This window comes from Schistocerca gregaria, chromosome 6 (genome assembly GCF_023897955.1).
Source record: "Schistocerca gregaria isolate iqSchGreg1 chromosome 6, iqSchGreg1.2, whole genome shotgun sequence".
NCBI lineage: Eukaryota > Metazoa > Arthropoda > Insecta > Orthoptera > Acrididae > Schistocerca > Schistocerca gregaria.
Genome location: NC_064925.1, coordinates 243,702,906 through 243,720,080, shown reverse-complemented (window position 1 = coordinate 243,720,080; position 17,175 = coordinate 243,702,906). Strand labels below are relative to the sequence as shown.

At 37.2% G+C, this 17,175-nt stretch overlaps 1 protein-coding gene across 2 annotated transcripts in view; it reads right to left on the bottom strand.

The window, feature by feature from the left end:
- Window positions 1-17,175, bottom strand: part of LOC126278124 (low-density lipoprotein receptor-related protein 1) — a 688,899-nt gene that overhangs the window by 118,271 nt on the left and 553,453 nt on the right. For both annotated transcript variants that reach the window (XM_049978010.1, XM_049978009.1), the window contains 4 exons: window positions 15,834-15,974; window positions 8,705-8,842; window positions 6,072-6,191; window positions 1,787-1,974 (listed from right to left, as the gene is read on the bottom strand). In XM_049978010.1, the coding sequence (XP_049833967.1) occupies window positions 1,787-1,974; window positions 6,072-6,191; window positions 8,705-8,842; window positions 15,834-15,974 (587 nt within the window). The remainder of the gene's footprint in view (window positions 1-1,786; window positions 1,975-6,071; window positions 6,192-8,704; window positions 8,843-15,833; window positions 15,975-17,175) is intronic.

The window sequence follows — 17,175 nt, the reverse complement described above, 5'->3', positions numbered from 1 at the left end:
CCTACACCATATGTTGCAGCTGTGTTTTTCAGCATTTCTACTTTGTCTATTGCATTTAGTATTTCCAACTTTTTGGTCACCAAAGAAACCACATTCTTTCACTTCGAAACTATTTCACACATGCTTACTCAAAACCCAAGAACACGAGTAGTACAGTTTCTTAACTCTGTAAGGACGAGATCTACAACGACCGTTACAATGGCAGCTGGAAATGGGGGATTGGCAATCCCTATGCTGCTTGTGGTGCTAAAATAACAACTGTATATATACTGTACCACAGCAACGGCATACTGCACCTTTTCAAGTTAAAAAACAGGAAAGGAAACACACAAACAAAAATAGTGGATGGATCAGAAAAACTTATTAATGAAGGGCCAGGTGAATGAGGCTCATGTGTAGTGCTAATTTCAAAATAAAAGTTTGCCAAATTATAGTAAACTAACAAAGTGTCAAAAAACAGGAAAATATTACATATTGCAGTCCCACAGACAACAAAGTAGTCTGTAAAATAGCAATAGTTTAGAACTATGGTATCCTAGGCAGTGAGACAAGGATATGGAGAAAAAGGTTGTTAACACTTAGCAAATTGAAAAACCTGGACAAGAGAAAGATGACCATTTCTCCCCACTGTGTGATGAATCTGGCATCCACACCATAATGACACCTACTTTGAGATTCTTCTTGTCAACCACATATATTTGGTAACATCCTTGTGTGACACTGCATACTCCTCAAATAGCCACAAAGACATTGCTTTATGACATTGTTGCACAGCTCTTTAACACTAAAGACTATTGATAAGATTTACTCCATTGAAAAGGGCAACCAGAATAAATGTTGCCATATGAAAGTTGCCAACTAATTTCTCAACATTTCCTGCTGTTTGTCTCTTTTTAAATTTCTCACCTTCTCTGCTATAATATATATCATGCAAATGTAAAATTCTGAGAATACTATAAACAAAAGTGTGAGAGAAACCATTTGTCTCTCCATGTAGTGGAATCTGTAAGGACCAGATGGGTAAGTAAACAAAGTGATGAATAAACTGGCTCAGCTTCAGAACTTGGGTTCTTCATCTCACCTTGATGGCAGATAGAAAATTCTGTTTTAATTATTCTTTGTTTCCCATCTTTATATCTTTTTTTTTTTAATTTTATGATCTGTTACTTTTTCTTGTTTTTGTTTCAAACTTCTGCTGTCAACTTTTGATCCTCTCTCCTGTACTGACTCTGTTGCCTCTTGTTCCTATTTGCCTTTCTCTCCTAACTTCACACTCTATTACCTATCCCCTCTAATACATTTCTTTTTCCAGATTCTCAGGTTTTTGAGTATTCAACTCTCTCTCCTCTCCACCTAGTTCCACAACCTGCACCTGACAACTATGTGATATTAAAATAAAATCTCCAACTATTTTATTTGTTTATAGTAATACCATATAATGTTGGGCAGTAATAAGAAAAAAGTCAAGTTTCATTTCGTAAAAATATATATGTGTATATACAGTTTAATTGACCTTCTTCTAAACAGTTGTGTACTGTCTTCTGGACATAAAGCTTGATGGGCACTGCATTAATTTATTGTCATATTTGCATCAATAATTATTTTAGTAACTGGAGAATAATCATCATACTTTTATTTTGTCAATGATAAGTAATATAAAATAAATAATGCTATAAATATTTTATATCTTCCATCTGATTTTATATAATTCAGCTAACACAGTAGTTATTCTTCTTATTTTTGTTTTAAGCATTACGTATTAGTGTCCTTAATGCATTAAACTTACCATGGATATACATTGCTGATTAAGACACTGGAACTCCTGTGATAAACAGGGTGCCTGTAAGCAACCCTGCTCTATGCTTTCATCAGACTGGTCCTTACAATCATCTTCATGATCACATACCCAAGCAAGAGGAATGCAACGTCCAGTTGAATTACATTTATAATCTGTCTCTGGACATTTCCTGTGCCCTGTGTAAACATTATAGATTCATTTGTTAGTGCAGTGTGCATAATGCATTTGCAAATGATGACCCAAATTGAATGCGTGTAATAACATATAAGATATTAAAAACATGCTTGAAACTTTAAGGCACAGGTTGTCAAAAAAACTGTATAGTCAGTACACATTTCATGCCTGGGTACTGTTGATACTAAAAATTATCTTTCATCAGAAACAAAAATAGCCTTAAGGATACTGCTTGTTACTACAGAATGGAGATTCTGAAGCTCAAACTGTGCAACATACTGGCTGTGGTCTGCACTGTAGCTGACTTTTAAGTCAAATTTTGGATACCAAGTCATCACTGTAGGTTACAATTACTGTAAACTCCTTAACAGTGATAGGTACCTTTCACAAGCTAGTCTGAAAACTGTTCAAGAAACACTATTTTTATGTTATATGTCTTAATATTACTCCAAAAATTACTAAGACAACATCAGTGGGCAATTAAGTGTGTGCTCTAACAAAGCAAGCCAACAGGTAATGCTAGTAGTGGCATATCTAAACCAGTGGCAACCCAGATGGACAGACTACATCAAAGAGACCACATGTCCAAGGCAGCCAGGACCTTGCAGTGTGATCAGGCCAGTTTCCAAAAGGGTGAAAACTTTTAGATCAGAGAGAATCAAGTGAAAGCCCTACTATTGGGTTTACAATGAACATCTGATATGCAGTAGGACTGATTATGAGCAGTTTAACAGCCCTTTTAAATTATTACAAATTTTTTGAACAGAAAGGTGGATCAAAGTACTAGTGTGATATGTATGGGTTATGTGTCACAAACAAACAAAATGCAAAAGGAACTACAAATTTTGAAGGTGAACGTCATAATAATTTCAGAAAGTAAAAATAAAGTGATATGATCTGTGGACTAAAAGTGTTCATTATTATATACAACTTTTACATGCATCATTTCCATGGAGTTTCTGCATGTTTTCCACTATCACCTACTAACCTTCTATTAGGCCACCATCTCTTTCCTGTCTTATATTTTGGAATACAACAAATGACTCCTTTTTTACCACGCATTTGCCAGGCTCCATGTCCCACCATTCTCATTTCATTCTCTTTCTGGTCTTAATTACATCTCCAACTGCAGTCTGTTCCCTTATACATCTGTTTGCTTTATGCCTTTCCTATTAATTTCCAAAATGCATCTCTCCATTGCCCACTGAACAAGCCTCTCATACTGAGTGGTTTTAGCATCAAAAATCCATGTTTCAATGCCAAAATTAAAAACTAGTAATACACATAGATTGTAAACTCCCCTTTTCAGATACGTAAGAAGCTTAGTTTGGAAACCTCTATCTACTTTACTGTCTGACCACACTAGAAATATGTTTTAGGTGAATCTAGAGGCAATCTTCAACAGGGGTTTATGATAGTGGCACAGGTGTACAAAATTAAATATATTTACAAAAAAGATAATAGTTATGGGATTTATAGAAGTGAGTTAGTTGTTATTAAAGAAAATGAAAATATTGAGAAATTGTTTTATGGTTACGTTAAGATTTCAATAACACATTAAATGATGACTTCAGCAAATAGGTCCCTAAATTTCAGTGTTTCTAAGGGACAATGAAAATAGAAGCAAGAGATAGGAAACAACGCATCAATTCTAAACAATAATGGCTGTGGGACCACTGCATGTGACTGTAAATGTTGAATACTGACGAATTAAAAAGCTAACAAAATAGAGATAATAGAAGGAGATAAAAAATACATACGCCTGAGAAAGTTAAACAATACTAGCAATTTTAAATATGACTGACAGAATAGTAAAATACAGAAACAAATGAAAGAAACATGCCGCAAGAATAAATGAAATCAGAATACCAAAGTCAATGGTGAACAACAGGCTCAAACAAGGAGAAAGTAAAGATGGACAACCAAATAAATAGGAAGCTGAAAATTTACATTTGCAATAAATGCAAATATAGACGCAAATTCTGCCTCAAAATGCATATTTATGTAATAATTTCTGTTTCACAGACTACTGTATCCATATGAACAATTTTATCAGAGATTGCTGCAATAAATTTTTTTAATACGAGGTTACTGGTTTTGGTCTATTTGAGACCATGTTCAGACTTTGCACAATGCTGGTAGGTGGTCGCTGTGAATGGAGCAGGTGCTACACCTCCACCAATACTATGTGCTAACTGTTAGCATTTATGGAGGCAGGGTGCCTGCTCCGTTCAGAGCCACCATCTGCCATCACGGTGCGAGGTCCGAAGATGGTCTAAAACAGCCCAAAGCCAGTAACCTCATATTAAAAAAAAGTTTACTGTAGTTGTGACTGTTCATATTCATTTTTAAGTAATAAATTAACCACTGTACCACAGAGAGACATATTCTCAAATATTGCTGAGATAAATTTTGATTTCTGGTACTGTGCAATGACTGGCGAAGCTCAACTTGGTAAGAGAATGTGCATAAGAATGCATTTACAAAATAAAGAGTGTACCTGTGCATGAGTGCAACAACGTATCAAAGTGCTTGTACATTATGCTCTGGTACCACGTCAAACAGCGGCTGAATGGTCTCTATGAGATACATACTGCATAATGACAGTGTAGGACTCAGCTGGAAGTCCTAGCATCTTAGAACAAAGAAATGCATACATTTTTGTACAAGCTAAACATGGTACTATGTGAAATCGTGGATACTATAACATAGTGCAGGTTGTTCTGAACTATGGTTGCATGAGACACTGTAGATGTCAGGCCTGATCTACATCATTTATGACACTGCCAATTTCTGCAAGCAACTGTGTAGTAGCCACTACCAAATGCTTTGTGCACTCCACTTTGCTTTACATTATGCATAGCTTGTTGTATTCGTTTCTTATTTTGAAATGAGGGTGCGTATATATCATGCTTATTTTGCCAAAATTTCTTGCTTATTACACCACCAAAAGTAGATTCCAATTTTGCCCAATGTTAATGATAATTTCACCAAAAATATGTTTTAAATTTTCAGGTCCTACAAATAAAAAAAATGGACTAAGATTTTTTGAGATATAAGGGCCAGGAATGGTTTAACCCCAGTTGCTACTGCTATACATATTTTCTACAGTTCATCTTGTCAATATCCATATTTTAAAACATGAACTTTTATTTAAAAAGACCTCTATTAGACTCAGTTAGGAAAGATAACTCTGTCCTAATGAGGTTTCTAAGGACTGATAACTTTTTGTTCAAATGGTCATTTAATAAAAATCAACAAACTTACATACAGAGCAAACAAATACCTCCTACAACGAATAATCTGTTAAAAATAAATAATTGAGTAAACACCATTTGTATGTGAAATGAGAAGGAACTAATCTGTAAAGGGGGAAGAAAGCTCTAATGTTTGCTAAAGAATCAGATGTATACTCCAGAAAAACAACTGTGTTGATACCTAGTCACTATTTGCGAAACAGATTATACTTGCAAAATGTAATATCTCATTTGACAACATTGAACAATCTAGACAGCCTCTTAATACAATGAATTCATCAGGCACTGAAAACTTGAGAATATTGGATCCTTTGTCTCTATTCATGAACTATATCAACATATAAAATCTTAAGCAACGACAATGTCATTCATTTTATATTTTCCAAATTTAAAAAGAAATGATAAATTTCAAAGTTTGATGTAGGCTGCTCTCTTTTATTTAGTATGTCAGGGGGAGGCAACTTTAAAATGTCTTATGGTCTTTTTTTCTCACAAATGTTTTCCTTCTGACAAAGATCATATTTTTAGATAAAAAATTTATGTAATGCAGGGGTTAAAAATATTTTCTGAGAATGTTCTTCAATATGTGTCAGATATAGCTTTTCGACTTTAGTCACAAATTAGTTAAATAAAAGAACAAATAATAGCTTACTATGAGAGGAAAATAGGTTTTCTATAGTCTTTATTGTACACTGTATGCCCACTTGTGAAATACTCATTTCTTCTTTTGTCTTCTGAGGTTTACTAAAATATGTTTGAAAGTAAGAAGGTTACGGAAATGATCTAGAAATAGAAAATGCATAACTATTATAGTATTTGTTTCCATAAAATTATAGACTTACGGCAAAGTTCAGATTCATCTGAATTGTCAAGGCAGTCTGGCAAACCATCACATTCCCATGATGATGGAATACATTCGGAGTTGTTGCATCGAAACTGATCTGAAGGGCAGCTTTGCTGTGCTGCAATAAAAAAATATCAAAATTACGATTCATCCCGATAATGATAATAAATGTAGGTCTCACATTATCAGAACACTTTTACTCACAATTAAGCACATTAAATTAAATTATTTTCAGGATTAATACTGAAGAACCAGTTTTGGGAGGTAACCGAAAAGTTAAACACCACAAACTTGATTCTGTTCTACTTTCAGCAATACTGAAATACTTTTGGGTCTTTCTTAGAAGTATTTAATTCTTTTGATGAGTACATGCTACTGAGTATGATAGTTAGATGGTATTTCAAAACAATTTTCTAAAGCTACTTGTTTATAAGAAACTTAAGATTGTCTCATAATATTCTCCACAGATCATGAAGTGCCATTTTGGTTCTATACATAGCAGTTTCCTTGGTTATTAGTTGTACCTGCAGCAGTCTATCAACATCTTAATTTTAAAACTAAATTATCCACAGGATCACAAAATACTTTTGACTCTTTTTTTTTTTAAATCCACACATATTTTCCTGTTCTTAAACTCAGTTTTCATTGCTAACAGCAAGAACAAAATTGTAACTTGATAAGGGGGTAGGTGGTTTGATTGGAGAGATTCTGTTACGGATTTCTGATAATTTGTTTAGTTAGTGTAGTCTGGAAGTAAATACCTTAGGAAATCAGGGCAATTATTGTGTTTAATACTTTTCTGACATTTCCACTTCATAATAATATCTCTATCAGTGGCCCCAAATACTGTGAAATCAGTCTAAATGATGTATCAGAAATTGTAAGCTTATACAATCATGACCCATTTAAACTCATTCAGTTCTTTATTGACACTCTAACAAGAAATTGGTTAATGTGTTAACACACTGTGTCTACACTTATGTAGGCCTACTCTAGGTTCGAAACTTGACATAACACGGAATCGATTCAGGGAGTTTCAGATACTTTTCACATACAGAGTGCACGTGTAATGGCCATGGTGGTCTAGCAGCTGAGTGCCTTACATCAGCCCCTGAGGTCCCATCTAGGAGCAGGGATTTTTTTCCCATTCCAGTTCCTCTGGCATAGCCCCAGGTCCATTCAGCCTGCTACCAAACTGAATATAGGAGATCCTTTCCAGAGGTAAAACACATACAGGATGATGACTGACTTGCCACATTCCCCCTAGTAGAGTCGCAGCAAACACAAAGACTATGCTCTACATGCAGTCAGGGCAGAAGTCAATTCACAGATTGAGCACCACAGACTTTACCTTACCTTTTTAGTGTATTTGCCTTCCCTTTTTAGTGCAAGTATGATTTGACAGTCTACAGCAAGAATTATGCTGTTAAAGGAATTAATGTAATAGGTACACAGATGTTTGATCGTAGAACTATAACAGTTCATTTTTATCTTTTGTAACTAAATAAGATATTTTGGTCTCTTTGTATGATTTCTTCATAAATGCAGCTCACTGATAGTATGAGATTCAGTTGGCTACTTGCATAGTCAACATCAACATCATGAAGAACATCTGCATGGCCCATGCCATAAAGGCTATTTGTATATCCCATGCCATAGGACAGACAACAAAACAGAAAATATTGGCAACCATGAAACTGATCCAGCTAAGAATCAAATTTTAAACATTTATTTGCTATTGTCAAGTAGTTTCTGATACCACCATTTTACCGTCACAAATTGCAAAAACATTTACATTGAAAGAGAATAATAAAGACCGATTATTTATATATATTTTATGAAATTTGAGTCAAGTGAGCAGAAAAGACTAAAAAGTCGACGCTGATTTATCCATTGTTCTGGTGGTTGACCTGCATTGGCTGCGGATTGTTACTGGAAATACCACAACCAGCCAAATGGTCACTATAGTTCTACAAGTATTTTAAAAAGTTCTTTTTTGTCACTGGAAAGAAATAATATCATAACTTGGAAGAAACACTCCGAAGTGTAAATCGAAATTTTCTTTCATGGAATGAAATGAGTACAAACAACCATACAACCATTCATCACATTGTGGAAGTGTTGAGAAATATATACATACACTAAGAAGAAGTTAAGGAGTGTGTGTGTGAGTGTGTGTGTGTGTGTGTGTGTGTGTGTGTGTGTGTGTGAGCTCGCATGCACGCATGAGAGTGGAAGACATGTATGTGCATGAGTGAGTGTGTGCTCGAGTTTCTTGTTGTTGTAGTTACTCACTGCACAGTGTCACCATTATACCACAGGTGGTTAGTTGTCTTTACTCATTGCATTATTTGGTGTCCATTGAGACACTTCAATTGTATTTTTTTATGCATAGAAAGAAACAGGCACAATTTACTTCTTAAATAATAAGAATTGACTAAAAACAGACTGATACTCTCACTTCCTCTTGTATCATATCAGTGATGTGTGATCCACTCGTCACCCATGATTTCATCTGCAACAACTATGATTACCAGCCATTAACAGAATAGGGTCTCTGATTTCATACTTTATCCCCTTAAGGTTCCTCAGACAAAAGGAAAGTAGGTAAATTCCAGAATCAATACTTACCACAGTTCCTCTCATCTGAACTTAGATTATCTTCACCAACATCATCACAGTCATTAGCATTATCACAGCGCCACTGCAGACTGATACATTTTCCATTTTGGCATCGGAACTGATCATCTCGGCATGCGGAGGTCGTCACTAGAATGTATAAAAAATCACACATTCTTCTTTGCACAGATGTTTAAAATTTCACTACAAGATAAATCCCCCAATTTTTATCACTCATATTGTCTGTTTCTCTATTTTTGTTTGAGGATGAGGTCTTTTTGTGATGAACATACTGAATAAAAAGTACTAAGCTAACTTCCCACAGCACGTAAACTAAGAAGCTTTTATTCATTACTTTTGTTGGCTTGAATTTGAATACTATGCAACATGTACAGTACCAAATTAAGTAAGTATTTGTATGTGACTTCATTTGCCCCTTTCAAATTTATGCTTTCCAGTTCATTTTTATAAATATGAATGCTGGGAGATATCTTACAGGTAACTTTGAAGGTGACATTGCATTATGAGAAGCCAAACAGATTGAATAATATAGGTCATTCCTCTAACTTCAACCAGTTATTAATAAATTTTTGAGGGAGACAGTGTCAATTTTCTATTTCTATGAAGTGCTTGCTTATTGTTCAACAGAATGTCATTTTGCAGGCTGGGATGGGGAAGGGGATTGGAATATTGGGCGTAGAAGATGATTCCATTTAAAACACAAGGAGAGTGATAACAGCAGCTTGGGCGGTAGGGTGGAGGAGAGTAATGAAATGTGGGAACTGAGATACATAATATAGCCTGTACGACAAAAGCGTGAAATACATAGGATGCAAAGAATAAGGACTGCAGAAAAATGGATTGAGGAATAGAAAGACATTAAATCTAGCTAGTATTTCAGAAGCAGAATCTCCAAATACTGCCAGCACAGACACATTTAAAAAAGAGTCAAACAGCTGTTAGCTTTCAGAACAATATATAGGGTATCAAAAACTGTATGTTTTAATTTTATAAAATTTATGGGAGATAAAAAGAAACATATTTTTATTGGACAAAATGTCACAGATGTGTCATTTCTCCACTAGAAGGTTTTGACACTACCGATTTCATGGACTGTTCGAACTGCCATGTGATGAATATTGTTTTAGAGATGTTGCTGATGTCCTTTTAATTTCTTTTTGTATGGGGAAATGAAACATTTTGTGTATGAGACACTGGTAAAAACTGCAGATGAGCTGGCTGCCCATTTGGCTGAAGCTGCAGCCATCGTTCATGACACATCTGGTTGTTTTGAGTGTGTTAGACAATCATTAGCATGCAGATGCTAGATGTGCATTAATATAAATTGACAATATTTTCAACAACATCTCTAAAAAAATATCCATCACATGGCAGTTTGAACACCATCTCTGAACATTACTAATGTCACAACTTCCATGTACCCTAATGGGTACCGGTGTTCCTGTGACATTTCTGTCACATAAAAAATGTTTCTTTTTATCTCCACTAAACACTCTTATAATTTTGTACACATGATTTTTTTATATACTGTATATCTTCTACTGGGAAGGAAGAGGAATGGCTTGTGGGAGGTTCCTTCTCACAATAAATGAATCACTCTTAACTTGCATTTGGAGTGCCCCACACTTGTTAACTAAGGGACGTTATAGAGATAAAGTGGCCTATAGCAAGCACTAGTGGTTCACCAATGTATTTTTTCTGCCAAATAGCTTCCTTATTAAAACTGTTGGTAGGAAAATGTAGTCACCACATTCATAATTTCATGGATTTTATTCAGAGACTTAGCAATGCCAGGCTAAATAGTTCGGATGGTCTCGTTAGTTTTGACATGGTATCATTACATACCAAGGTACCTTTAAAGGAACATTACGGCCTTATTGGAACATGTGTTTTTGTCATCTTATTTTCAGTTTAATGGTGAATTTTATGAGCAGATTGATGGAAGTTCCTATAGAAAGCCCCCTCTCCCCTCTGGTAGCTAATTTATTCCATGGAAGACTTTGAAGGTATGACACTGGACACAGCATGTTTTAAACCAACAGTCTTCTGGAGGTATGTGGAGCATGTTTTAAACCAACAGTCTTCTGGAGTTATGTGGACGACACATTTGTAATATGGCCACATGGGATTCATGTATTACATCAATTTCTTGAGCATTTGAAATCTATCCATGCTAGTATCAAATTTACTATGGAAATAGAAAAAGAATGGCTGCCTCTCCTTTTTGGATGTTGTCATTTGCCTTAGAGTTGATGGTACATTAGGACATGTTGTGTATTATAAACTAACACATACAGTCTATAGCTACATGCCTTTAGCTGCAATCATCCTTCGCAGACCACGGGTGTCCTTAAAACCTTAGAACTTAGGGCGCATTGTATATCTGATAAAGATAATTTGCAAGAAGAGCTCACATACCTCAAGAGTATTTTTAAAATGAATGGATTTTCTCTGTAACAAATTTGTTGAGCATTCAATGTAAAACCTAGAATGCAGGTATATGATGGGGAAGAAGACAGTAATTCCTTCAGATCAAGGGTGTTTTTGCCCTATGTGGCTGCTCTTTCCTCAAAGATAGACCATATTCTCGAGAAACACTGTGTTAATGTGATCTTCTGGCTCCCATGAAGATTGCAGCTTTACTTGGCTCTATAAAGGATGATTTATTGCTTCATAAAGTGGGTGTATATCAGATTCCTTGCGGAAATTGTGAGAAGTCATACATAGGCCAAACAACATGCACTGTTCATGAGATATGTGTGGAACATTGAAGACACACGCTTATCACAGCCAGAGAAGTCATATGTGGTTGAACATCGTACTGATACTGATAATGTAGTTCAATGAACTACAGTGATGTGAAGATTCTAACATCCACCTCTTCCTTTTGGGATTCTGTCTTTAAGGAAGCTATAGAGATTAGATATAGCTAATAATTTAATAATTAGAGATAATAGTTTTAATTTGGACACAGTGTGGAATCCAGCTCTTGGGGTAATTAAACTGCAGAGAAGTCATCATGGTATCACCACCACTAAACATACATCAATGGACGAATCGAATGTCTGTACACCTTCGCTATACGTGGCGTGTGTCTAAGCGTATCTCTTTGCCGCTGACTAGTGACCTTCATGCGCAATACTGCCGTGGTGGAGGATGTAAGGCCGCACTCGGCACCTTCTCATCAGTCTTGCGACTTACTCTGGGGATGGCCAGACAATATGCATCTGAAATATCAGTGGAAGAAATTTTATTTGAGTGGCTGCATGCCCAAAATTTAATGGACTATTCATTATGCCATGAGAAGTTGAAAATGCAGATCAAGTGTGGTTTGGTAGCTCACTGAGAAAGTGACAGATCAGTAACTCAAAGTCTAAAGTTCAGTTCCTAATTTGTCGTAAAAGATTTTCCTGTCATTCATGACTGTGTTGCAGCAATTATCACAGTTCAGACTTTGCAATATGCTCAGATGCATACAGACAAGCTGCCTACAAAATTCTGCTGTTGTGTGCCAAAATACTGCTGGCACAATACTCTACAACAGTGTGTGTCTGCCACAGTGGTGGGCTGGATTTTCACATCCCGTGGCGCAACACTATGCTTCTGTGGTCACACCTGTGACCTAGGATGCACTCCAGTCACAACATAGCTGGACACAATTCTGCCCTTAGCAGCACTTGTATTCATACTACAACTGGTACCTTGACTTCCACCTACAGTAAACACTGTAACAGTCTCCATGTCACCCAATGGCCACATTTAGGCACTTCAGCTTCACTTGACAGTGTAATCAGCCTAGTTAGTGGACAACAAGACACGGTCAGATCTGATGGGTTCTGGGTCTTTAGCCAATGTCACTGAGGGGAGACCTGCGCTAGGGTCTCTTTGTCAGGCACTCCAAGTGACTCCAAGACTCCTGGGTTTGGCACAGGGCATCTTCATGCCAGGCTTGCTATTCGCTGCCACTGCAGGGTAAGCCCACAGGCCACCAGAAGTGCCTACCTCATTTGAATACAGCCAACACGCTGACCTGGGCCTTCTGCTGAGCCAGCACCATTGTCACAGTGTGAATGTGTCACAAACCTGGGAGTCATGCACAGGTAGCAACTATTGCCTGGATTACTACACATGCCACTGAAACCCTGTCATCAATCTCTGTACGGACGTCTTGCACGATAAAGTATGTTATTACTAATTGACATCTCCTGATTCTGCACTCAACATGGTCCTGCCACAATGTAACTCAACATGGTTCTGCCACAATGCAACTCACCACACTACTCACACCATTCTGAGGCAAAATCGACCATTCTGAGGCAGTGTATGGCAATCCCTCTAGCTGTTATTGCCAGTAGATGAATCTTTCTTGTGCTATTTCCTCTTTATTCAAGCAACTCTTCATGTGGCCTCACAAGGTTCAGCAGAGAGCATTCCGGGACTGTAAACTGGTCCTTCTGCATCAAAGGTAGCAATGCTAACCATCTGATAATGAAGTGCTGCTGTCAATAGAACAATACTAATCTACAAAACGTCAGTCATGAAATTTAATGCTTACAGCCAGACAGTTGATTTCTTGCATTAAAACTCCAATTACATACCCTCAGACTTCAAGAAGAATATAATACTTCCAATTCCAAAGGAAGCAGGTGTTGACAGATGTGAAAATTAGCGAACTATCAGTTTAATAAGTCACAGCTACAAAATACTAATGCGAATTCTTTACAGACGAATCGAAAAACTGGTAGAAGCCAACTTCGGGGAAGATCGGTTTTGATTCCGTAGAAATACTAGAACACATGTGGCAATACTGACCCTACGACTTATCTTAAAAGAAAGATTAAAGAAAGGCAAATCTATATTTCTAGCATTTTTAGACTTAGACAAAGCTTTTGACAATGTTGACTGGAATACTCTCTTTCAAATTCTAAAGGTGGCAGGGGTAAAAAACAGGGAGCGAAAGGCTATTTACAATTTGGCAGTTACAAGAGTAGAGGGAGATGAAAGGGAAGCACTGGTTGGGAAGGGAGTGAGACAGGGTTGTAGCGTCTCCTCCGATGTTATTCAATCTGTATATAGAGCAAGCAGTAAAGGAAACAAAAGAAAATTCTGGAGTAGGTATTAAAGTCCATGGAGAGCAGTTTAACGGAATGGACATTGACTTGAAAGGAGGATATAAGATGAACATCAACAAAAGCAAAACGAGGATAATGGAAAGTAGTCTAGTTAAGTCAGGTGATGCTGAGGGAATTACATTAGGAAATGAGACACTTAAAGTAGTAAAGGAGTTTTTTTGGGGAGCAAAATAACTGATGATGGTTGAAGTGGAGAGGATATAAAATGTAGACTGGCAATGCCAAGGAAAGTGTTTCTGAAGAAGAGAAATTTGTTAACATTGAGTATAGATTTAAGTGTCAGGAAGTCGTTTCTGAAAGTATTTGTATGGAGTGTAGCCATGTATGGAAGTGAAACATGGACAACAACTAGTTTGGACACATGGATGATAAATAGTTTGGACAAGAAGAGAATAGAAGCTTTCGAAATGTGGTGCAACAGAAGAATGCTGAAGATTAGATGGGTATATCATATAACTAATGAGGAGATATTGAATAGAATTGGGGAGAAGGGGAGTTTGTGGCACAACTTGACCAGAAGAAGGGATCGGTTGGTAGGACATGTTCTGAGGCATCAAGGGATCGCCAATTTAGTATTGGAGGGCAGCATGGAGGGTAAAAATTGTAGAGGGAGACCAAGAGATGAATACACCAAGCACATTCAGAAGGATGTAGGTTGCACTAGGTACTGGGAGATGAAGAAGCTTGCACAGGATAGAGTAGCATGGAGAGCTGCATCAAACCAATCATCTCAGGACTAAATACCACAACAACAAACAACATACTTTGTAACCACCTTCTGAGTAGAAGACTGTTGCTGTATCCCAGGCATTGTAAGTGACTACTCCCAATAAAAAAAATTTAATTGTAACAGTTATCTTAAAAACAGTGAGATGATAATGAGAATTAAGCATACTAAAAGTGCAAGATTTTGTTACTAAGACCATAGCACCACTAAATAATCTATATCTCTGATACACCATACTGATATCCACTTAAGTAGGTTAGTGGTGGGACAATGCACAACGGCAAGGAGTAATGTATGGCAAGATACTTCAGTCAATAGCATCATTCTGCAGTGTCTGTCTGTAGTGCGCGCTTTGGGTCTTGTATAACATATAGCGTTGATTTTCACGTATGTTCAAGTGGGTGAGAGCACTCAGCCACTGTAGTGTTCATTATGGGGGTCATAAGGCAAACACAATAAGTATTACATTAAGAAGTGACAGCCAGAGTTTTCTGAGCATATACTTTTTTCTAGAGAGAGAGAGAGAGAGAGAGAGAGAGAGAAGCACAGGCAGTGGTCTCACCCCACCATTGTCAGTTAACAGAGTAAGAAATGACTGGAGCATGAGAAAGAGAAAAAGTGTATACTGAAGCTGCTAAAGGGTATTCTGTACTCCTCTCTATGTAGAATACATAATGCAGAGGCGTCTTTACTTGCAAACCACCATAAAATATGACTGTGTCAAAATCCTATATTTCTGGGACTTAATTATTAAGGAATTTGAGAAAATAGGCCTGTTGGTCAATGTAAATCATTTTTATTGTGATATCTGCCTTGATAAATCTGTGTACCTGACCCTGAACATAATTCACTACCACAAAAAAAAAAAAAAAAAAAAAAAAAAACTGCAGTGTAGTTACACAGATCAACAATATAGCATTATTTATGGTGGTGGACACATATGTTTCTAAGGGCTGCAGCCTATGTCACAGAATGTCACACTTTTAAAATATTTGGGTCTAAGGATTAATTTCTATGAGTTTCTCATATCTGTGACATATATGCTTTCTCACTTAATGAGAGCATAAACTTTCAATGTGTGGATACAGCAGCAGTCCCCGCATCATTCAGTACATGACTGCAAGAAATGCATGATACAGAGTATACAACAGAGAAAGTAAGACCAATAAACAGGGAAAATTTAGGACAGAACTGCTACAGAGTCAAGAATTATGATAATATGTGAAACACAAAGATTTTTCCACAAAACAGCAGCACTTACCTTCTGGACAGTTTGCTTCATCACTAGAATCCCAGCAGTCATTTTCACCATCACATATCCATTTTGGGTGAATACATGCAGTCGTTGTATTGCAAGGAATTGTAGGAGCTATAACACCTAATCCACTGCAGTCACGTGGAGCTGAAAGAATTTGTACACACTATCAATTTTCTTGAACAGATGCTGAAATGACAACTACAATCATGTAATAATATCTATATCTTAATCAAACAATGTAATTTCCAGGATGGAATGTAACAATATTATGAGGAGGAAAGTTGCTACTCACCATACAACGAAGATGCTGAGTCACAAATAGGCACAGCAAAAAGACTCTCACAATTAAAGTGTTCAGGCAGTCTTTGTCGACAATTGCCACACACACACACACACACACACACACACACACACACACACACACACACACACAAGCAAACGCAACTCACACACACAACTGAGTCTCAGGAAACTGAAACCACACTGCAAGCAGCAGCAGCAGTGTATGATGGGTTTGGCAACTGGGTGGGGGTAAGGAGGAGGCTGGGGCAGAGAGGGGGAGGGATAGTATGGTGGGGGTGGTGCACAGTGAACTGCTGCAGGTTAGACCAAGAACAGGGGGTGGCAGGGAGGTTGCGAAAGCTAACATTCTGTGTGTGTGTTTGTGTGTTTTATTTATTGTGCCTGTCTACCGGTCCTTTCCCGCTTGGTAAGACTTGGAATCTTTGTTTTCAATATATATATATATATATATATATATATATATATATATATATATATATATATATATATATATATATATTGGTTAGTAGGTTTGATACAGACAGAAGTACTGATGTGCACAATGTCACCTCAAAAAGCTCTCCATCCTGCTCACTTCCTACTCCTGCCTTGGAGTATCACTGTCCACCACCTCTACAACAACCTCCAAACCTCCTCCATGTCCCCTCATAGCTAACAAACCCAGTTTCATAGATCTACTAATAACCCCACCCTCCAAGACTCCCTCCTGCCACCACACAGAATCCAGAACCTAAATAGACCTGCAACACAGTCATGAACTTTTCCTCCAGAAGCCTTAGTGCCACAGAAATGTCAGTCCATACCAAAGGCCTCACCTTTTGCCCCACTCCCAAATTCAGTCATGCAGGACTTGTTGAAGATTTTTTCTCCATACAGTGGAAATGCTTTTTCGCCACCAACCCTACCAATCAGACTCAGCCAAAGACCAATACTGAAACTTGCCTAACTCAGTTCATTCCTCCTTCCAACCGTGACCCATCCCCACTGCCCCCCAACCACCCTGTTAACTTTCCAGAATTTCTTAAACTCAAACCCTGCCTGA